General features: G+C 40.4%; 1 protein-coding gene across 4 annotated transcripts in view; it reads left to right on the plus strand.

Annotated features, from left to right (window-relative positions):
• Nucleotides 1-24,505, plus strand: part of sorcs2 (sortilin-related VPS10 domain containing receptor 2) — a 208,635-nt gene that overhangs the window by 85,289 nt on the left and 98,841 nt on the right. For all 4 annotated transcript variants that reach the window (XM_034136631.1, XM_034136632.1, XM_034136633.1 and 1 more), the window contains exon 3: nt 10,990-11,089. In XM_034136631.1, the coding sequence (XP_033992522.1) occupies nt 10,990-11,089 (100 nt within the window). The remainder of the gene's footprint in view (nt 1-10,989; nt 11,090-24,505) is intronic.

Here is a 24,505-nt window from a genome sequence, read left to right on the forward strand (position 1 = left end):
GCATGTACTGTTATGCATGGATTTTTTCTATGCTGCTTATTTGTGGTTGACTTCCTGTTTGTACAATAGGGATTGGTATGGGGACTAGCATGCACAGCAGGTGAGTTACCAAGCAGACTTCATAAAGTATGTGCTACTCGACACAACAGCAGCCTATTAGTCTGTTGCTTAGCTATCTATTAGCATACTCATTAAATTCATGCTAGCATTTGACGTCTGGACTTGATGGATGGGCAACAAAGTAAATGACATCACCAACTGACAGTGTTCTTAAAAAACAGTAAGCTGTGACTGAGTAAGAGGAGCAAATGTTTGGTTGGCAGATCACCATAAACTGTGACTGTAACATCATCTCAGATGAGTTGAACTTGTTTTGTAACCGAAAGTTAATGCAGTAAAATGCTGTTTTTATTGATTCATCTACTAGCTGTTAAATATTTCATATATTCTTAAAAGTACAGAGTATTTCTCTGTCAATTGTAAGACTGATAGGCTACTATACATTAAGTTGAATGGTTTTACGGTGTTGCAATTTTACAATCAGCCTCTACACCTGGCTTAATCTTCGCTAAGGGATCCAGATGAATCAAAGGGTACAACCTGATAAATGGTATCTCATGGTAGTTGATACAATACACACGAGAAAAAAAAACACAAACATCCAACAGTACAGACTACAGCTACAGCAATTTTAATGTTATGAACCTACATTCGAGACATATGTTACGTATTGCACCTTTAAGGCTGAAAACAGTGAAACCATAATAATTATTCAGTGTACAAATTGCTAAATGTGTGGCTATCACCTATTACAAGTGAGGATTTTGGTCTGAAATTCCCTAGATGAAATTAGTAATTGGCTTTTTGTGTCACAGTGATTAGTATTTGACAACAAAGGCCTGAGGAAAAGAAAAGAAAACACATCTTTTAAGAGTTCCAATAAAAGCAATTATGCTTGTTTGTCATGTATTTCTCTGTTGAGCTCCTGTGCTTTAGTGTGGTTATGGAGAAACAAAACAAAGTGTAGACAGGGTGATGGGGTCATTTTTAGAATAGATTCTCTGAAACACAATGAGAGGTTCTGTTGTTTGGCTGTGAACAATGTTGTCTGTTTATTAATTCCCAGCCAAGATCAGTTGGAGAGTATTCTCATCTTTCTCTGCTCATTTCTTCCAACTCCTCTTCACTTCACACTTCAGATCTTAGTCAAACTATAAGGATGCTCACAAACCTTGTAATATTTTGTGTGAAAGAATGTGGTATTCATAGTGCACATCCCTAAGGGTTCTGATGGGGATGTCATCTAGATAAGTGTCCCCATTAACTTCCTCCTTTTATTCAACTGGGACATGGGTGTACGGAGGGAACAGCGTGGGTGCTATTGTGGAGAAGTATATGGGCGGAGGTGGGAGTGTTTTATGGTGCCTTAGCTGAGCCAAATTCAGCAAGCAAAAGTGGATGAGTCAGAGCCTATCCACCTTAGAGCAGGAAGACTAATGAGAAGCCTGTAAGAAGTGTTTAAGCTCAAAAAGAAATGAAGGGTAAGAGGGGGTAAGATAAGTTAAAATACGTAATGGACTTTATGCTAAATAAAACACCTCGATTTGCTCATAAATGTGGATTTGATTAGTTTTCTTAACATCATTCAAATGTGTAATCCTTTCCTTAATCAGCAAAGCGATAACGAGTTTCAAAGCAAGATTTCTCCAGGAGGAACCAGATTTCTTGACCCTGCAGTTTATTCTTCAATGGGGTTGTGTCAGGGGTTCCTGTGCAACAAAGATTTAAGGGAGGTTATCTCTTGAATTGCAGCTAAATAAGCTGGAACTTTGTGAAATAAGTGTTTCAGTTGAACTCAATCTGAAAAGGACATCGGGAAAAAAAGCCTCGTCATCACCAAGGGAGTACTGGGAGTGAAATTCAGCCCAGAATTTGAGATGAAGAGGCCTTTTAAAACGTGTTTTGGCAGTCTTTTTAGCACATGTGTCTAGCCCTTGATGTGATCCTTATGTTCCAGTCTGGCCTCTAGTGAAATGGAGGTTGAAACACCTGCACTAGAAGGTGTTGAGCCCTAGAAGTACGACAGCAGAAAACAAAGGTGAAAGAGTTGAATACCTTTCACCAGGTGAAAAGAAAGCCTGTGTTGATAAAAGCAGGCTGACAGCGGTCCATAGAGGGAGACCCAGAGGCCATGGCAACCTCCATATGTCTTTCTTATTATTCCTTCATACAGTGGTTCTTGTCAAAACACTCCAAACAAATCGTCATTAAAGCTGACAGGACGAGGCCAGTGACTCAGTGTGGAGCCTCAGAGAGAAGAGGTCAGTGGTGAAATACCACTATGACCTTTTTTGGAAAGCTACCCCATTAAATACTATCTGATGGTGATGAATTACACTACCTTGACTGTCCTCTTTCTGCGGAGTCATTCATGTATAATGTGATGTAATTTCTCTGCACAGGACAAATAGATACAACAACTGTCTGGGGACTTCCATAAGCAGCTTCTCAAATGGCAGCAGCACTCCGCTCCTGATAACTACGCTCCAGTGGTTTTCTGCACTTCAAGAGACCATGCGCGACTGTGAAGTGCCCTTACCGCGCACATGATTCACTGTATCCTGGCTAACTGCTTGCTCAGACTACTTGCAGTGTAGGAGGCACTTCCAGATGCAATTTGCCAATTGCTACTGAAACAAATGTGGCCCACATCTTTTTCAGCCCCTGGTGCCAGGTACTTGTGTTCTAATCCAAATGAGCTCATTTACTCTCATGACACACTATGAGAAATTGCAGCGTAAGCAAACTTGTTGCAGAATAGACCTGAATGCAACAGTGTCCATGACAGTCCGATAGTTCCACTCCGCAAGAATCTACTCTGTACATATATTACAGTTCATTATCTTCAACGTCCTCTCTGCTGAATCGTACATTTGTGTGCCTTCAAGGCCCTCTCCCACTGCAAATGGCACTTTGATAAAGTGGTGCCAAGAGCAAAGGCAGCCTTCAAAAATCATAGTATTCTCCAAAGTTGTTCAGGAAGCGAGGGGTGGAAGACGGAAATGGATGGACTCTGATGTGGAAAGCACTGCAATAGTTGCGGGGATGTCCATTCAAAGCATCAGTTCTCGAAAATTACAAAAGACACATCATATTTTACTGGCCCCTCTTGATATCTAGCATCCTTTGAAGACAATGACATTGTAGAAAAACAAGATGGCAGATGAAACTAGAAAAACTGCTTCATCACGTTTATGCATCTGATCCTGGTGACCCATGAGCACATCCCAATAGAGGTTTTGCAGGTACAGTACATTCCCTTTGGAGGACACTGGGGGGCTGGCCTAAAACATCCGAGAGGGTCTAAATATCTCAATGTCTCAGAATCCCCCAGGAGGATATGGAGAATGTGGCTACAAAGAAGGATGTCTACCTCTTAGCAGTAGCAGGTTACTTTAGATCAGGGGTGGGGAACCTCCGGACTCCGGGCCGTATACGGACCGCGAGACCATTTGGTACGGCCCTCGAGGTAATTGAGAAAATTAAAGAAATCTAGACCGCAAAATAATTAAACAAGCGAGTGCCTGTTTTTCCTGGCCAAGGTCAGGGTCCTTGAACACAACACAAGCCTAACGTGTCATCACGTGGTATATGTCTCGTCTTGTGTCCAAACAATAAGACTTTTCTGTACACACTGCCGTTTGTTTGCCCTTTCATGAGTTGTGAGCAGTGTGGTTAACACCTCAGTAACTGTCGAGGCCGGGAGAAGTTCAGCAGTCGTCTTTTAGATTTCCACTATTGACAGAGGTTCACGCTTCTTCTGTGAACTCTTCTAAGTGCTCACTTTCTGGAGGCATTAACAGCTGAGGAGCTTTCACACTGACAGATTGAGTGTGAAAGTCGGTTAGTCTTACTTCCTGACTGTAAAAGTCAGACCACCATAGGGCCGGAAATGTCATTAAAGGATGGCGCAAGCATCATAGTAGTTAGCTACTCAGAAAAGCATTATGAAATGTTTTTAAAAACAACTTTCCCACATATTTCTGTTTGTGGTACATCACTGGAAGACAAACAATATCGTTCTACATTCCATACAGCAGTCAATAAAGCCAGGTTTGACACAATCAGGCAAGAGAAAATGGCCATAAAGCTTTTGTTCGGGATACACCTGAGACTCTCTGAGCTTAATCATCCGTTACCTTCACACGGCTGTAAAAAAGTATGGAAAATAAAAATAAATAGGTTTTGCCTGATCTGTAAAAAACAGCTGCAGTAAAGCAGAATCGTCATTTATAAAGGAAGCCAGAAATAGGTCATTCATTGATGATGTGTCCATGTGGGAAACCGATGTGTTTTGGCTTCCTTGATCATAGTTAAATATCTCCTCATTGCATGGCTTTGTCACAAACCTATTTCTAAACTATTAACTAATCTAAACCATGGGATCGCACTTGTTGAAAACTCGATCCATCAGGTGGTTTTTATGCCCTTGCTTTTAACCACTGCAAATCAGCTTTACTGCTAATGGTGGCCCTCATTCAGCAGTATTTTTTAACACTTGACATGGCAAGTACCTTTTGATACGATTAATCAAAAATATCTTATCTTCTCCTTTCCCCCTGCTCTTTCAACGGGAAAGATTGACACGCTTAGATCAAAATTTGGCACAAACACCCTGGCAGAGAAGCAAAATTGCCTCGTACTTCATCACTCTTGTCAGTTGAGTGGCTGCGTTGTAATGCATTGCAGATTTTCTCCTCCTAGTATATCTGTGGCAGTGCAGCAGGGATGACGGAAAGTTCTGACACAATATCTGCACACAGATACAACTCTATCCACTGTGGTGTTTCGGGACTCTGGGATTTTTTCCAGACTGCCCTCACAATTTCTAATTGGTGCTTGAACATCTGTATGTGAGCCAACCACTGATGAGTCTCGTCAAGTTTAACAGTCTCGCCAACCGGCTGTCCAGACCTGACTCAGACTGACAGCATCTGTCTGGTTAGCATTCATCTCCCTGTAGAAATAAGACCGTGAGCATGTCAAGACACAGCCAGCTACTGTATGATGAAGGTCCCCTGACTCGATTTTGCCATGCCAACCCACCGCTAAGAGTATCAGCTTAGATTTTGACAGCAGATGCCTCTTGACATGCATGCACAGTGAGGAAACACCTCTAGAAGGATCCACTTCTGTCTGTCATGACACAAGGAATATCTTCACCATCTCACATGATGAAGATCTATGTGGATTTATGAGGTATTACCTATTTCCTCATTTGCTTTTAAATACCCCCCTTTGTATATGTTGGTATTCTGTCTCATAATGCATCCCCTGACACGCTCGATCTTTCTTCCCCGAAACGTCTATTGCAGGTGCAACCTTGACATATTAGGACATTACATCTGCTTCAGCACCTGTCGCAGCCCTAAAGTGCTTCCACATTTCTGTTTTCTCAAGCGCATCAAGGAAAATACAATTTCACCCCCTGTGTCTGTCTCTGTCACATCCACTCTTGCAGACACTTCCATGTCCACCTTTCCCTCCCCTTTGCTGTCTCTTGTTATTCCAATCCTATTTTATAACCCAGTGTTTAAGGGATTTGTGTCCTTATGCATTGATATTATTTCATTTGTATGGCCTCAACCAAATGGCTTGTGTCTGATGCAACTTGTTTATGCCTTTGTGTATCTCAATCAAATGTTTCTCCATGTGAACTGAATGGCATCGACACACCCTAATAAAAAGTACTATATTCTACACAAAAGGAAGGCTAATAACAATAGTCAAGGTTTGTTTGTGTGTGTTGATTGAGTGCTTCAGTCTCTTTTTCATCCGACCATTTTCCCTGTGCTCTGCCACCTCCCCGTTCATCTGCTCCTCACTCTGTTACAAACTAATTATTCTTTATTAAACTGCAATAGCTCCCAACCAGTCTATTAATTCAAAGGTCTGGATGGTAGTGCAAAATGAGCTCTCCTATTAACTCAACATCATTATTCACGCCATATAAGGCTCTGGGGCTGATGACTTTCCCCAGCGATCCCTGTCCTACCCCCAAGTTAGCCTTTATTAGTGTTGGCATCTCCTTCCTGACTTCTCCCTGGTTCTTTGCAACTTTTCCAAGTTGCCCGCTATATGTTAATGACACAAATGATCATCCTATGTGTCATATACCTTGCTTTTGAGTTAAATGCAGTCACTTCAACATCTACATCCAAAAAGAGCTGAATCTATGACATTTATCTGGTTGTTGAGTTTAAAAAATAAAATAATATATACGCTGAAATATCTAAACACCAATGTGTCAATTTCAACATTTCACTAAATGTGCCCCAAACCTTTGGTCTTTAACACCAGATGGCTGTAGAGAAGCAGTCTCCATGGAAACAGACTCTTGCTAGTGAAGTTTAATGAGGACAGAAAGATAGGGGACGTAGTGTGACGAGTCAGTCAGCGTCCAGATGCTGAGATCTGTTTCAGTGCACAAGGCCCGCCCCTTACCTGCTACACTCTGCTAATGAAGGACTATGAATACATAATAAGCAAGAAGGCTTTGGGAACCACTGTGATCAACACAGATTAACACAGGGTTGTTTTAAACAATGTCATGTACAGCAATATAGTTGACATTGGCCATGTTGTTCATTGGCCAATACATGGTTGTGAAGTATTGATATTATTTTACATTCTCCCAATCAGGGCTGCCCCTGGCCAACTTGTGGTTGAATGTGTTTTTGTCAATTGTACAACTTCATTTGCAGCCTGGTCACTTTAGCAAATCCGCATATGTTTAATGGGGAAGAAGTTGCTCCTGGTGACACTCCATACAAAGTAATGACCTACTCTGGAATTCCCCTTAGCTCTGCCTTTTAGCCTGAGCCCTAGCATGTTTAGGTCTTAGCAAATACATACTTTAAATGAAATACAGAAGCCTGGTTAAAAGCTTGTTATCATTTAAAATGAGAACATTGTACAATAAGTTCAGTGCAAAAAGCAGCTCTCTAAAAGTGTTAACATTGTAGCTAAGGTCACTGAAAAGTCCCAAAAAGAACATGGTAATATATTTCAGAGTGCTCTTCACAGAAAGCCTCAACATGTAACTGCATCTGACACCTCTTGTGTTATTTTACTTATAGGCCTAAGCTCCTCCTATACCTGCCAATTTTCACTATTGCATAGTGTACAATATACTTAATATTTGTTTGATTTTAATGGAGTGTTTTGTTATTTGTATTTATATGTTCCTTTACTGTACTTGTGCACCTGCAATGTTGCCTTCCTATTAAAGAATTGCGAATGTACTTTTGTTTGCGCAGATGTAACTCGGGTCACAAAGGGTTAACTGCTGTGTAGCCAATTGTAAGACAGAGTTTTCAACACAGAAGTGTCCTAGCCAATCAGAATGCAGGTACCGCATCTCAGACGCGAGGTGACAGTGGAGAGAGACCTGCTGAACGGTCAAAATGTCACTCCGATAAAACCGTAATAAGTTACTCAATATAAATGTTGTCAAATCAAACGGCAACACTTTGCACTTAGTTGAAAAGTTGTAGATATGTGTGTAGGACAAGCTGGCAACTGACACTGAAGCACTCCTGAATTGGTGAATCGCGGTAAATATATAATTGAATATATGCTGCGCAGGTGCTAGGCTAAGCTAGCTGGCTAAAGTGAATAAGGCTGGAGTTAACAACATTAGCATTAAACGACGAACAGTGAAGTTAGCTAACTGTTGTAGTGCACAGCTAAATCTGTTGACAACTTTACTTAACTATGAAAACATTACACGTATAGTGTTCAATTGCTCAGTGTTTTATGTGGCTGTTAAGCTACTGAAGAGTTTTAATACTAAAGAAAATAAGTTGTTTTGTTGGATTTTTTTTTTTAATTACTGTGTATAGTGAATCTGATTTAAAAAAAGAAGACCTAACATGGTGTCATTGTAGGCCTCTAGTGTGTAGTTTGCTTTCATTTTAATACGTTTCATGCATTGTTATGTTGACATGGTTGGCTAATTAATTTGACTTTAAAGGTTATTTAACAAATGTTTATTTAAGCAATAGCTCACGACAGGCCGTGGTATATGCTCATTATATCACAGCTAAGGGGCGTGGTTCGGCCCGACGCGAAGCGGAGGGTCGACAACCCCCTTAGCTGTGATATAATGAGCATATATCACGGCCTGAAGTGAGCTATTGCTTTTATAAAACGGTTACCAAGTGTGGCAATATGAAAGAAAAATACACACTCTAATTTAAATAGTTTTTATTAGTAAATAATGATGTTCAAAATAAAATAGTCCCTCTGTTGCCTTCTGCACGAAACATAGTGCGAGGTGGTTGCTATGCAACAACACTAACAACAGCTAGCGAACATATTAGACAGAGAGCGTTGATCCATTATTTGGCTATTTATTTACATTAATGTGTATGTTGCCGTTTATTGTGCACTCACTGAAAAACTGTCCAGCATCAGTAGCATGGCTTACGTGGTTACTTGTATAGGCTGAGGTTGTTCTAGGCTGTTGTTTGGCGTGGCGAGAATATTGCTCCACTTTCTCCGGTCCCCGAGATTCGGCTTCCAGTAGCTCTGGAGAGAGCTTTCGCACCTGTGGCCACTAACGGTCATAATTTCTCTGCTTTGTTTCAAGACCCGCATCAGAAAGCTTTTGAATGGTGATACTTTTCCAGTTGGTCTACCTGCTCTTCACGTAGCTCTACATGTCGTCGTTTAGGTGCTTTTTGTTCTGGAGATAGGCACTCCTCAATCCACTCCTCCATAGTAAGACACCCCCCCCCCCCCGGAGGTCGAAGTTAATCTTAAATGTTTTTGCGGACCTTTTTGATTACAGATTTGAAAACATCGTTGCTCGCTTTAAAAGTAGCACAATTCATTATGTCAAACCTTGGAAAGTATCTAAATATCCCTGCCCTAATGCCAAAGGAACTGCACACTGAATATGTTTTTGCCGTTTGATGTCTATGTCTGGACCGTTGCGTAAAAAGGAGGGTTTCTGCTCCGTTACTTCTCCGCTGCTTTCTTGTTCCAGTTTGAAAAGCAAACTGCAAGCAGTTTGCTTTTCGGCCCAACTGTATACTGTTTATCTCAGACGCGGAGGGTTACTGAGTTGTTGTGAAAAGTAACTTACAATTCTACCCGTGGTATACGCTCAGTATACCACGGCTAAGAACCAATCAGATTGCTTGATTTTACTTGTCCGTTTTATAATTAAGCAATAGCTCACGACAGGCCGTGGTATATGCTCATTATATCACAGCTAAGGGGCGTGGTTCGGCCCGACGCGAAGCGGAGGGTCGACAACCCCCTTAGCTGTGATATAATGAGCATATATCACGGCCTGAAGTGAGCTATTGCTTTTATAAAACGGTTACCAAGTGTGGCAATATGAAAGAAAAATACACACTCTAATTTAAATAGTTTTTATTAGTAAATAATGATGTTCAAAATAAAATAGTTAAATAGTTAAAATAGTTTTATAATGTACATTTTATATGCAAGTCATTAACTTGTCTAAAACATACATTATCAGCATTCTTTTATTGCCTATTATATCTGAAATAATGCATTAAAACGCTTCAAAAGTTAAAGATAAAAGTCACTCATAGCATCATGTCATATCATTATCTTAAATTAACTTACATTTGGCCATTGTAATCGTGTAAGCAAAATCTGATATTATGACATGGCCATTAGGACTGTCCATGTCCTCCAAGTAATCCCAGGTTATACATGGCACTCAGGCCACCAGATGAAAACAGTTGCCAACTCACCGCAGAGAAATAGAACACACCCGCTATGCCACTCCATTTTCTCCAGCTGTATCGAAGCACTCTGGGAGAGCTGATTGCTGAATAGCTTGGCAGGGCTCTGCGTGTGTATCAGTCTCATTGTGTGTGTGTGTCAGTGGCTGATGTCCCACTGTGCGAAAGAGTAAATCCTCTCATCCTTAACCAGGCTTACGTGCTTGCTCATCATTCTCTTTCATCAAGACCTCTTCTTCCAGGCTCCCTCCTGTTGAACCCTCAACCCGTGGCTAAATGCTGCAGCATCTCCTTTCCTGTGTGCTTTGGATTGCTTCTTATATCACTCCTAAAACTTGTCAAACACTGCACTTTAAATAAAAGCCAATGCAAATACAGTAGATATTACATTGGAATTATTTAACCACTTTTTACTGCCAAGTCAAATTCAGTTTCTTATTCATAATCAGTATTTGCTCCCTTATTTTGCCTTGTTTGCATTTTGTGGTAAAGGGAGAGTGTTTTCTGGATTAGTCTTTTCTCTGTATATACCTGACAAGAATTTGAGACATTAATTATGCATAAGGGGTCACCTCTCCTCCGCCTGGTCGAGCTGAAACCTGTGCCGTTTTTCATAAGCTGTCACAAACAATCACCTTCACTGTGCTTGGTGGGCAAGACTGAGCCGTACTGGGGAAAACAATCCACCAGCTAGCTATCAATCTCAAACACACACAGCAGTTCGTACCTGCTCTTAAAGCTGCCAGATTTGAGGATTGCCTAGTACTTCATTGAAAACCTAAGGCTTTTTTTCTCCCTGTCGTGGTGGCAATGACAGGTCTTTTGGCCATTTGTCACTGGGCTCAGAACACGGACCACAAAGTGGTAATATGATATATTAACAGAGAGCTGGTATAACGCCTTGAGGGCAGTTTGAAGAATAAGCAGGCTGCCCTGTTCCGGCATTTTGCAGATTTAATCCTCTTTCTGCCAAGATATGGGTGTTTTATGGAGTAGTTGTTGTTTTAATGTGTAGGATAAGAACAGTTTTGTGAAACAGAAACAATAAAAGTGTTGTAATAATTCAGGTCATTTTCTTTAATTAATTACCATAATGCATTTGACTATTAATGTTGTATAACTCATGAGATCATAGAAAAAAATGACCACAACAATGTTCTTAAAAGTTGTTTTGACCAACTGTTTTTTGTCTGCCTGCTTTTAGGTCTACTGACTATGGGACCACCTACACCAAACTCAACCTGATGCCAGGGACAACAATCGTGGTGACCAGTTTCTACATCTGCCCAACCAACAAAAAAAAGGTAGGAGAATGCATATCTTATTAACCAGTTAAGCCCCATGCCCCCGGTACATCTAGCAAGAAACAGCGTCTGAGGGCTTCTTAACATTTAATAAACTATGAACTCATGGTAAAATACCCTTATTACTTATCGGATCTGCACAAGATATCAATTAGCAAGCTGAGATACCACAGATTCCAGACATATAATTATCATCACTGAGCGATCAGAACTCGCGGCGAAACGACAACAAACAACAACAAAAATTAGCTTTACGGAGCCAAAACGGCTAAAAACGTCTTACTGTTGTTGTTTTCTGATCAAAAGTTGTGTTCAATTTTATTAAAATGATAAAAACGCTGCTGAAGGTCAATCCAATGTGTCTGTGTCACTTTGAAATGATTACTGATAATCCATCTTCATATTTATGTCAATAACGGAGATTTCATATTAGCTGCTATGATAGCTACGAGAGTGTATGACAGCTTCCGGTTTTGGGCATTCTGGCTACGCATCACTCATTCACCAATGGGTAATGTTTAGATGGATTTTAGGAACTTCCCCTCGATTCTATTGGCTCTAATGGTTAAAAATAGGTGTCAATCATCAAAATTGACCGAGGGGGACCAGACATACAGTATGGAAAATGCAGCCAAATGACCCCAGAAGTGTTTTTTCCCCCTAAATCTCTCTAAAAAGGTCAAATGTCACTTATTTTGCATCAATCTTGATACATGGTACTTATTATATGTTATAGTTTGGATTCCTACAGCTTTTAGTCTACTATCCCATCATTCAAGGGTGGTTTTCACCAAGTAATCTTTTTTTGGATGGACACTATAATTTTACATTTTTTACTATGTTCAATCTGAATTTACTTGAAAATAAAAAAATCTATATTGATTCTGACTTTTCTACATCCAACTCTCAGGTTTATCATTGCTTTGAGAAAAAGATGATTAATTTACCCCTTTTAGAAGGGAATATATAGTCATTTGTTCTGGAAATGTCATTTTCTTAACTGGTTAAAAATGTTTGTGTTGTCCATGACCTCGCTTATTTGCTCCTCTTGAACTGGCAATTTAAGTTAATACAGAAAAGCTTTGTTAACAATGTGAGCTAGTGGCCTGAATGGCAGGGTAGGTGGGAATTGTAAGATGTGTCATTTAATGAAATTACACAATAAGACTTAGGGAAACTTCTTTTTTTGCGTAACTTCTGGTAAAGCTATGCTTGTAAACTACCAAAACACCTATTGGCCATATGCACAACTCATAGTAACGTTATAGTTATTCAACCCGCTGGCAGTTTTTGCACACCAGTTATTAAGATAAATAAAAGCAGCATCAGAAAAGCTGAAGGAGGTACAGCATGTGACTTAAACTGACTGCACTCTTGGAGGCCTGTCAGATATTCTTTATGGCAGGTGTTACCGTCGGGGTCCAGGGTTCTTCCAATCGATAAGAAGATGGAGGGAGATTCTATGTAGTCTCTCTTCTCACATTCTGTTTCAGGCACCACTCCAAAAAGTCTATGCCAGATTTGCAATGTCATCGTCTTCACACACATACACACACTAATAGCAAGAGAGAGACAGCATGAGGGCATTTCATTACGTGGGGCTGGAGTAATCTTCCTTGGGGACCAAAACAATATGAGATGGGTGAAGAGAGTCACAGGTGCTGTGTGTGTTGCAACAGTAGGATGTCTGGTTATATGAGCTGGGGATCAAGCTGCAGCTTAAACATACCTCCAGGCCTGGCAGGAGGTTGATGGAGGCTCAGGTTTGGTGCTTCTGGTTGCAAACAGTTTATAGGGGTGTGTGTGTGACAGTGGATGTAGGCTGTGTCTGTTCAGCAGAGGTGATCGTTATACACTTTGATTTAAATATCAGCATGCTGCCATGTGTTTACTTCCTTTTTCTCAGCATCTGAATTATAACTGATCAAGGCAATTAGCTTCCCCTGCGCGGTTCCAAACAAAAACACACGTGAGCACAGTTTGATCAATACTGCTAGGAACATCTGAAAACTGAAAACAGCAGGGTCTTTAAGCTCTGCGAGGGGATTACACACATTGTGAAGGGATCACACGGAAAAGGTGTGAGGGGCCTCGGGTAATCAATAGGACTTGAGGCAATTAGATTGAGGCGAGTCTTCAGACGGAGACAATGTCACCCTCCCTTTCCCTCCCTCCATCGCTTCCCTGAGAGCTCCATTAAAGGTTTGTTCGAGACCCATCGCAGGAGAGGGCTCCCAAGGACCCTTGACACATTTCAACAGTATTGGAGTCGTAAATAAACTTTGAGACTGGAAGCTCGGCACGCTCTCCCTCTGCAATTTTCTTTAACACTTGTGTCTGGAGGGCTTTCAACCGTGTGTGTGTGTGTGTGTGTGTGTGTGTGTGTGTGTGTGTGTGTGTGTGTGTGTGTGTGTGTGTGTGTGTGTGTGTGTGTGTGTGTGTGTGTGTGTGTGTGTGTGTGTGTGTGTGTGTGTGTGTGTGTGTGTGTGTGTGTGTGTGTGTGTGTGTGTGTGTGTGTGTGTGTGTGTGTGTGTGTGTGGTGTGTGTGTGTGTGTGTGTGTGTGTGTGTGTGTGTGTGTGTGTGTGTGTGTGTGTGTGTGTGTGTGTGTGTGTGTGTGTGTGTGTGTGTGTGTGTGTGTGTGTGTGTGTGTGTGTGTGTGTGTGTGTGTGTGTGTGTGTGTGTGTGTTAAATGAAGGTTCACGGGGTGTGCTAAAAGGGATTTAAAGCTTCTTTTTCTAATTGTACTTATCTGTCGAGTCCCTTTCAGCCATTATAGAAATAAAGGTAGACATTTAAGCCCTATTAATTAACAATTGTTGGTTTGGATTCATGGCATCAAGTTTATTCTGAATCATCAATATCACTAACTAAATAAGTAGATTTTAACATTGAAGTTTCCCTCAATGGTGACCTACAGAGGCTGTCCTTCCAAATCCCATTTGGACTATATCATGGGAGCCACTACTGTTTCCTAGGTAATGCTGTGTATTTAAAGGTATGACCATGACTATTCCCCAACCTTAACACTTTGCATTTGAAGGATCTATTTAACTCAAAAAGCCAGTGTCAGCTCATTCATGTCCATTAGTGATTCTCAACCAGGGGGTAAGTGTACCTTGGAGTAACTACAAAACTGAAGGGTGCTTGAAAAAACCTGTACTGTATCTCAGCCAATTAAATAATAAAAAAAATAGAAACTAGAGTCCATTGGTTCTGGCTGCTTAGCATTCTAGTTCAGTCACACTGACTACAGCCTTCCAATAATGGTGAAAAGTCTGTCACTTCAAGTGGTAGCAGTAGTGGTACTTGTCCAAATATTGTGAAACATTTTTGAATTCTTAAAATCATGTGGCTATTCCAACTCTGCCTAGTGAATAAGGTTGGTGCGTTGGCAAACCACACTGGGTTACTTGACAAAAATACTTAAAGGATAAGGGTTTATCAATCATCAATCAGTCCCAACAAGACCGCTCACTATTGTGCAGCAGGGCATTTTTTTTTTACCATTTTGTCTTTCTTGACACATTAACAATCATCTCCGGCATCTTCATTAGACCAAGATAAAATAATCCACTGGACTCCAGTGTATTTTGAGTTTATGACAATCCTGGACCATTAACGGCTTATCCAAATCTGATCCCCATCGAGAGTGTATTTTAAAGACATGCACTCCAAAAACACCTTTATTGCCCCTCCTGAACATAGTTACTGCCACAACACTCATCTCTGGCTTATAAGATTTCCATAACATCTCTACCTCAGTCATTTTCTAAGCAGCAGGGCATCACCCCGAATGCTGTATGCTCAAAGGCATGCCATCTTCTGATCTGGCATCCTAAAAATATCCTCTGCCACTAGTTAGCATTGCATCTCCTGAAGCTGAAGGCTTCCTGCTTGATGTAGTAACTAAAGAACTGATTTTGATAAACAGCAACGTTTTTTTTTGCTCCATTGAACAAAGCATTACACCTATTGACGTTTATTAAATGAGACAGACAAGTCTTGAAGACAATCGGCATGAAAGCAACAAGAAGTTAACATTTTTCAGCGCACAATCCTTAGCCAATCTTTCTTTGGATGAAACAAGCACTCACAGTACAGTAATAGATATACAGCTTCCTCCATAGTGCATTTTCCCCTTTTGTCAGTTTTGATGAAAGAGATGTATGTGTCTTCAAACCACTGTGCATCATGGTTTAAGTTTCAGCACTAAAAGTTCCGTTAATACAGCAAAAACTATTCCAATGCAGCTTTACGTACAGCAAACAAACAATTCTGGAATATCACTAAATAAATGCAACATGCTACAAAGTAAAAACTCCTTTGCCTGCCCCAAAAACAAGTTGAAAGCACTTTTTGAAATGTCTTTGCTCATCTACGAAGAAAGTAAGTAAAAAAAACTAGGCAATCAGTAAACACAGACAAAAGTAGAACGGTGTTGCAAAGATGAAGAATGGGAAAAAGAGTAATGGACTGAATGATACTGCAGATTTACTGTCAGCACTTCCGTGATTGGCACTTTAAAGAGCTTCAAAGAGAAGGGCAAGGTATTCAGATGTGGTCACATTATGCTTAGATGATATCTCTATGATGGGACCATTTTTGTAATTTGAGATAGACTATCCTATTCTTATGTGTGATTGACAGTGAAATAGCGGTCTGCTTTTCTCTCTTTGATCTCTTTCTAACTCTCAACTCTGTCCCCTACTTTTCATATGAAAAAATATATATAATGATGTCTGGATAATTTTCCCTGAACCAAAGTGGCCTATTTGCACTAACGTCATCTTACAAGAGACGGTCTTGGAAGTAATGATGCACAATGATGCGGTTCGACATTAAAGAAGCCACTGTGCTAATATAAAATTCAAGATACTTTTTTAATGTATTCTTCCTAAAGTTAGGAAATATTCACCAAAGCCTGTGTCCTTATATTATTCATTTTATATCTCTATATTGATACATATTACATGTTCCTGGTAATTTAGTCTGGGGTAAATTAAATACGTGAGAAACGATTTTTAGTAACTATTTTTTATTTCTTTTACACATTTTTATACAACAATTGTTTTGACCATAAATCAAACAAAGTATTTCTTTTCAAATTGTGCCAGTCATTCTCTCAAGGCTACCATATTTGCAAATTACGCTTTCAGAAAGTCCTCCTACATTTTGAAGTATTCGTCATTCACACTACTCTCCCTATTTTTGGCGTTGCTGAGACTTTACGTACGACAACCAAAGTGTCCACCCTGGATCCTTTCTGTGTGATTAATGTTCAATCATTTAGTAGGTTTACAGGCGTACTTTGATGGAGCACTTTGCTTTCAGCCTCCTGGGGTTAACCAAGTGTTTGCCTATGCATGTTTTGAGAAACTTGCTGCGTGAAAACACTTTACCAAATAGTAGAAAGTTAAGCTAGTCTCTTGTGGAAATGGCTCCTTTACTAATGTTGCTGACAAGCAAAGTTAAGCTGTGGGGCATCGCGATAGATAGATTTTCTCTTGAAACAAAAATAAAAACATGCAAAGGGACTTTTAATACAGCTTGACATGCAGAAGCATGTGTTCCAGGGCTAAAAGCTATGCTGGTTAAACCACAGCACAGCTGCATGAGCCCCATCCATTCCCCTGTTGGTTCCTCTTCCTCCTATCTCTGCAACCATGTCATCAGAGAAGCTGTATTTCCTTTATCCTCTGCCCAGACTCTGATCTGGGACCTGTGGCACAGCCTGATAAGAAGGAGTGAATGGTGCAACTGTGAACCGAGGACAGTCGGAGGCGAGTTGAGATCACAGGAGCTAGCACTAATACTTGCTGGAGGGTTATTGACTTTTGGTTCCACTACAGAGGTTTGGTACGCCCACACAGTCATATGGAAACAGCATTCGACTTCAGTGTGGACAGGCTTCATTTGAAGCTTCAGGAAGACTGAGTTACTAGAGCATGATACTCACTCGGTGTGAAGGAAGCAACTGATTTAAAAAATGAAAGAATAATCGATATCATCCCGGGTCACAGTTCCATTTCGACTTTATTTAAAAGTATACAGATGTAAGAAGGAACAAATGCTACAGTTTATCCAGTTTCCTATGAGTTAAACTAAAAACACAAAGCGGAAAACAGTTCAGTTTTAGCAAGTTATTGGCCAGAGAAGAGAACCAATGATAACAGACCTCATAGTCAAGAGGAAATTACACTTCATTGCCATGTTACCTTGGACACAAGTTGTTTTTCTGGTTGAAACAAGTTGTAGGAACAGTTGTGAGTTGCACCCCTACCCCTGATCCCCTGTTGGGTCTCTAACAACTCCTGATATAAATGTGTTGGACTCCAGCAGCTTGGTTTGTCATTATGCTTCTCAGCTAACTAATTTAGGCTGTGAGCTGTCGGATGCTAAGCAGGTAGTCTTAACAGCTTTTTTGCTGAAAACAGCTGCATAGGGATAGTTAATTGAGACTTTTTATATGGACCAAAAGCAGACCTTTGTTAACTTATCATTGAGCTATAGCAAGACTAGTGCGAGACTGCTGTGGTTCATTTCCCTAACTTGCCCAGGGTTGCCTTTTTGGTTGCAATGATTTGCAACAAACGCACTATATCCATAATTGATGGCCAGCTGCGCTGTATGCCCAAATCAACCAACTGAGTCAAAAGTTCAATCAGAAGAATAAGTTGCCAGAATGCTGCTTGTATTGTAGTAGTAGTATTTGTTTTTTGTCCCCGAGGGGAAAAAGGGTTGCAGCACATCACAAAGGCATTTAAAAAGATAAGACAATACGTCACTGACAGCAACATAGACACAGATTAAAACGAACAGACATAAGAAAAACAGATATCGGCAGACTTGACAAGGGGCCTAGGCCCTCATTTGCGAAATAGGGGGGGCGGGGGGGGACAGGGAGTTTGATGGCTTGTGGGACGAAAGACAGCCTACATCTGTTCTTTTTTAACAGAGGGGCACGATATCTCCGCCCGGATGGCAACAGTTCAAAGTAAGAGGCAAGTGGGTGCCTCAGGTCACTCACAATATTGTGTGCCAATTTTAAAACTCTGTCCTTGTATAAGCATTCTATATTAGCAAATGAGATTCCTGTCAATTTACTGGACAATGTTATGGCCCTCCTGTGGTGAACATATGCAGCCCCTTTCCCACTTATCCTAAGTCTCCATTGCATCAGTTAGTTTAGCTGGAAGCTTGTTCAGCTGCATGACTGCCTGGCATAACATTCCTCTGTCTGGGTTTCTGATAGTTGCAGGCCTTAAAAACCCAAATATTGAGCTGAAATAACGCTGTTGAAAACTGTAGAGCTGAGTTACAATTCTCTGTGAGAGACACTCACAAATAGAACTTTGGCAATAGAAAAACATTGACTAGTGCAGGATCAATATTCAAACAACATGAGCACTGAATGGATAGTATTTGATAGTACAAGCACTTAAAGGTAGGGTAGGTACATTTGAGAAACCGGCTCGAGATCGCTAGAATTTGAAAATACACAACCGGAAAAAATCTGCCACTTCCTTATAGAGCCCCTCCTCCAACACACACGAACGCGCACATGACCAATGAGGGCACGAGATAAGTTTGTGCACAGATGGAAGGCTGACAGGCAGGTAGGCCATCCAGTTATTTTAGCCGGGCCGGCTAAAAATGATTGGTCGTGCTTTTTACAGTACTACGGCTTCCACAGATGACATTTTTTTATGGATTTTTTGTCAAAGCACTTAAGATATTCATTGCTATCGGGATGTTAAGAGCATTCCATGGAATATAACAAAAAGTGCATCTCGTGCCGGTTTCTCAAACTTACCTACCCTACCTTTAATTAAGGAATGGCTCCATGAGTAGTCCAGTTCAGGGTTCCACAGCTCATTTTTGACCCAGGGCCCGTAGCAGGTTTGACCTTGTCCGTGTCTTGCGTCGTTGACACAAATGCTAATCATGTCCCCCAAGCTCTTCTGTGGCGATGCTACTCCGTTCACTCTCTCTTAGCATAATCCATCAACAATGCTATTACTACAGATCCCTGCAGGGCATGGTAAATCATATTGCCACAGTCTATTCAGATTATAGCATGAAACTAGCTGTGATAATCGTTGACCCGGCATTGATGGCAGCTATTGACCTCTATTCCCTGTCCAGCTGTGTCCTTTTATGCCACGTGCATCAGAGCACTGCTGCTGTCAGCCTTTCACATGTTGGGCCTAAATGGATTGACCCAACCAGTATCCACCAGATCAGATCAATAGGCAGCAGGCCAGAGCCCTTGAATCACAGCGCTATCGGCTGGCACACCCTGGAGGGAGACAAAGCTCTAAACTATTCTCAATGCAGCGTTTGCGGGGATGTAAATGCTTGACTCTGAATTTTAAAACTGTATGTGTTTGCTGTAGTCTAGAGTTTAATGGGGCTTGGTTAATATTTCAATGCAGCTGAAGTAGACCGAGAATATCATAGCAGAGAATACATCAGTGTAGAATAGAAAGGAAGCGAAAACAGGAGGAGGGTGAAAAATAAGTTGTCCTTCAGATTTATATGTCACACACCGCGTCATGAAATGTATTATTAAATGTGTCATTAAATCACATTTGATTCAGCATGTGTGTGCCACACAAAGGCAGCCTCTGCCATAGAAAACACTGAAACGTTTTGACGTGGTACTTTAGCTGGCCTAATTGTTTTTACGTGGGGTGTCTAAAAATAAATAGAATAGTTGCTTATCCATTTATAATGTCTCTTCATGATTGAAGTGAGCCAAGTTTAGCTACTTGAGATTACATGTTGATGACACACAGTAGGTCTACATTCAGAGAACTGTCACACAGGCAAAAACAGCAGCTGATTTCAGCTTATTGTATACTTAGTACACCACCGCAGTCACAAAAGCTTTTACTGTAGGAGCACCATTTTCTGGTTTTATCTTCTTCCTTCACTCATCCATTCATTATAACTGCGTAATTATTTTATTTTCCATGTCTCTCTACTGTATTTTTTTTACCCCCATGCATCAACTTCTCTTTCAATATCTCATTATATAATATTTTGTAAGCCAGCTGTTTTTTTTTGTGTTTATCTTGTTCCTACCATTTAACCTCCTCCATGTCATCTCCTTGTCATTATTTAGCCAGTTTCCATCGTTTGGCTTCAAAGCACTCCCTGATTTGGGCTTTGAAGTTAAGAGATCTAGATATTGCTCACTTGCAAAACACAAACCGAGGGGCTACATAAGTTTACATCGCAAAGGGGTCCCTCGACAATGGGATTTTCCCATTGGATTTTGGGCTATATTGCAGAAAGAAATCTCTGTGGCAAACACACATTCATGATATTTAACAGGTTTTGTTCAGCAGCATAATCTCCACATATTAAAGCTACTTTGTGATAGAAAGCCAACCATAGGGTATAAACGAACTACATCACTGCTAAGCAGAGGGCGGGCTTGTGTCGGCGCGAGGACTTCGGACATTCCCTAGTGGGCTAATTACTGACATATTTTATGTCAGAGAACAAAACTTGAAAATCTTTAAGGCTTGTGTTAACCACAGACCTTATTTCAGGCTTCTAACCACAAATGCGTTAAAAGAACCGTTGACTTCGTAGATTATTTACAGGTTTTAGGACATCTTGTATTCTAATTATTCCTTTTTCTTTCCACGTCGCCCTTCCTCCATTTAATTTACATCTCGCTCTTTCTCTCTCGTATATATAGCGATGTCTATCCTGCACTGCAATCATCATAAATATTGTCACTTATAGGTGCTATTTATATGCAATTGCAATCTGTACTTCTTCTCCTTTTTATATTCCTTTTCATTCTCTACCTTTTACTATCTCCCCTTCGCTATTTGCAAATGAGAGCCAGCCGCCGGTGGTTGATTGACTACGAGCAATGAGCATGCTCGTTTGTGAAGAATGAGAGAGTTTATAGACACATGACTTGAAAGAGGAGGTGGAGATGGATGAATTGTGCTGGAGGGCTCTAGTATTATAACCCTGTGTTATGCCGTGTGTGTATGTTCAGCTGAAATAGGTGTTTTACTATTGAAGAAGACGTGTGATAAATAACTAAATAATAAAAAAGGAGCACAATAATGGACTTGCATCGTCAACACATTATATATGGTGCTGCTGTAAAACTGTGTGTGTGTCTCCTTGGACAAGTCTCTTTGTAACGGAGATGTGTAGAATGTGAGCTGTCATATTCTGACATAGCAAAAGTGCATGTGTATTTGCACACAACCTATAATTTGATTGCATCACATGATGAGAAAGGCGTTTGTGTTGTTGGTAGGTACAGTGAGACCCACAGCCTGCCCTAAGGATTATCCTCTGAGCTTCAGTTCACTACATTTTAATATGGAACATGGAGAATAAATCCATACACTTCAAAGGGAAATAGAAGGTGCAGACATGCAGCCGCAGCTCATTTGAATCCCTTATCCCCAGGCAGGTACATTATTCCTTTTCTACATTAGTCACATTTAAGATAAGCATTTATATATTTCAGAATAAGACAACCATAAGTTCTATAAACGTTTCAGTCATGCTGCTGAACTTTGTTTCTTTATCCATCTACATGCTAAAACAAGTATGTACCCTTCACATAACTAGGAAAGAGGATTGGGACCATGGGATTTCTTCTTTTTTTTTTTAGGTCTGATATCAAAGGCAGTATTCTAAGAAAAAATTCAAAACGCTACGACATGTCCATCCACCACATTGACCTCCAAACCCTCAGTGTCTTCCCGACGACGTCACCATGACATCATCAGGGTTATTTTGAAAGACTTGAACAGGCTCCTCTAGAGTCTTCTTTTAGCTATCCTTATACAAAGTACGACATCGCTGTTCTTAAAACTCATCACTTCCTATACTAGTAAAGAGTATTCCGTGTTGAAACCAACTTGTGTTTTCATACATTTGCCTTGGATTAGCTTTTTTTATATATATCGGCGATAAAAAGCAGCAAGGGGAAGTAAAGTTATTTAAAAAGTTCAAACATTTATTTTAACAAAATAGATGGTATTGCGCAATACTGTATACCTCACTATGAGGGGACAACACATTTCCATGACATACGTCTTCTTCAGTTTTACCATAGACACACACACACACACACACACACACACACACATACACATACACATACACATACACATACACACACACACACACACTCTCCAGCCAATTCCGTCATTCACAGTCTTCTCTGTGCCCGTATCTTCCAGCGTCTCTTCTCAATTTTTCACTTATCTTTCCCCAATTCCATGGCAAGAAAGAAAGGGGGAGGACAAAAAGCTGGGTTGAAAGAAAAATAGAGAGGGAGAAGTGATGAAAGCCAAGATCTAAAACTGGAAAATTGATATTTTTCTTTGGGACTCTTCTTTTGACTGCAAGTGGCACTGAATATAAATTGATAAATTTGCCAGGCTGTACTCACCATGACACCCAAGGCAAGCTGGGAATAAGATCTGGCTCCCCGGCATAGACACCGAGAAGGCAGAGCATATCTCAGAACAAAACATTGTCAAAGCAAAATATCTGGGATTAAATGTAGTTTCATATATACCTTATAAAGGCTGTTTGCTTGGTCAGAATAAGGCTTACCAGCTTTCTCTGTACAAACTGAAGGTGGACCTATCATGCTATATTTGAATAATATAGTGTAGGACCATACCTATATAAGGCATATTTATACTTTTTTTTTTTCAAAATACCAAACAGATCATGCATTTTAGCCATGCCTCATTTCGCTCAATTTGCACTTTTTTAGCCCTGTTTTTGCAAGGGCTGATTCTGTGAGAACAGCACCACCTACAGGCCTGGCATATGTACTACAGCGTCTCCAGCGCTTTCGAACGGCAATGGCCGTGGCTGTCTCCTCCTGATTGGTGGAGTTGGCCCAATAGCCGTAGCGCCACTTTCCTGACGTCAGTAAAGTGTTCAAATCTGGATCAGTTTTTATCAGATCCGTTGCAGCCCCTTTTTTAGAGATTTGGGTATGGAGGAAAATAGAGAGGGTTGTGTTTTCTGACACTTGGTGAGTTCCCTGGAACACCGGGGACTCATATTCATGTATAAAAGACGTACAAAAGTGCATTTTGCATGATAGGTCCCCTTTAAAAAAAAAGAGTCTTGGATTTTTATTATCAGTTCATGTTAACCAATATCATCAGGGAATTATATATTTGTGGGTGAATCATGTTGACATTTGTAAAGAAATCTCGATCGTAAATTGTTAAAATCAATGGTTTGTTGAAATATTTGTAAAGTGCATTGATGTAATGTTGATGGAATAATGGGGATGTTCTCCAATCAGTACACTACACAACTTTACAGTTAATCTTCTTAAACTTTGAAGATGTTTCCAAGAATATATATAAAACAGTTGCATAAAATACACATTAGTAATATGGTTTGTATTGGCTTACATGATATGTGTGAACAAATCAAATGTCAGTTTCCCCTTAATGTTCTCTTCCCCCGATGTAATACCAGATAAATGCCGTGGAATACCTTTAAAGGTAGGGTAGGTAAGTTTGAGAAACCGGCTCGAGATACACTTTTTGTTATATTCCATGGAATGCTCTTAACATCCCGATAGCAATGAATATCTTAAGTGCTTTGACAAAAAATCCATAAAAAAATGTAATCTGTTGAAGCCGTAATACTGTAAAAAGCATGACCAATCATTTTAGCCGGCCCTGCTAAAATAACTGGATGGCCTACCTGCCTGTCAGCCTTCCATCTGTGCACAAACTTATCTCGTGCCCTCATTGGTCATGTGCGCGTTCGTGTGTGTTGGAGGAGGGGCTCTGTAAGGAAGTGGCAGATTTTCTCCGGTTGTGTATTTTCAAATTCTAGCGATCTCGAGCCGGTTTCTCAAACTTACCTACCCCACCTTTAATGCACTCCCAGGATGTTCTTCTTTAGCACCTTTATTCCCACATATTGGTGCGTGTTTCAGAATCAGAAATCCTTTATTAGTCCCACAGCGGTGACATTTACATTGTTACATTTAAATGTACCTTGTTTCTTAGTCTTTGTCCTAAATTTACCATAGAGAATTAATAAAGTATGCTTCCTTTTTCAAAATGATGTGCTTGGGTTATCAGTACCCAATTTGTATGTTATTTCTTCCCTTGAAAAGACCAGCTGAACACATTTTGGATAGGATAGGAAGGTTCAAAGTCAACCTTTACCTCATCAGTCCCAATTGGTTAGGCAGCATGTATCAAAGCGTTAGATGGAAATGTTAAACTGACAGCACGAAACATGAGCAGTAAGTCAGCTGCCAACCTGTCAATCTGTCTTCAGACCTGCCTCTTACCTTGCATAATGTCGAATAGGTGTTATTTTATTTTGACACATCTCAATGTTTGGGCTTCATGAAAGAGGAAAGCCTGAAATAC

This window comes from Trematomus bernacchii, unplaced genomic scaffold, assembly GCF_902827165.1.
Source record: "Trematomus bernacchii unplaced genomic scaffold, fTreBer1.1, whole genome shotgun sequence".
Lineage (NCBI taxonomy): Eukaryota > Metazoa > Chordata > Actinopteri > Perciformes > Nototheniidae > Trematomus > Trematomus bernacchii.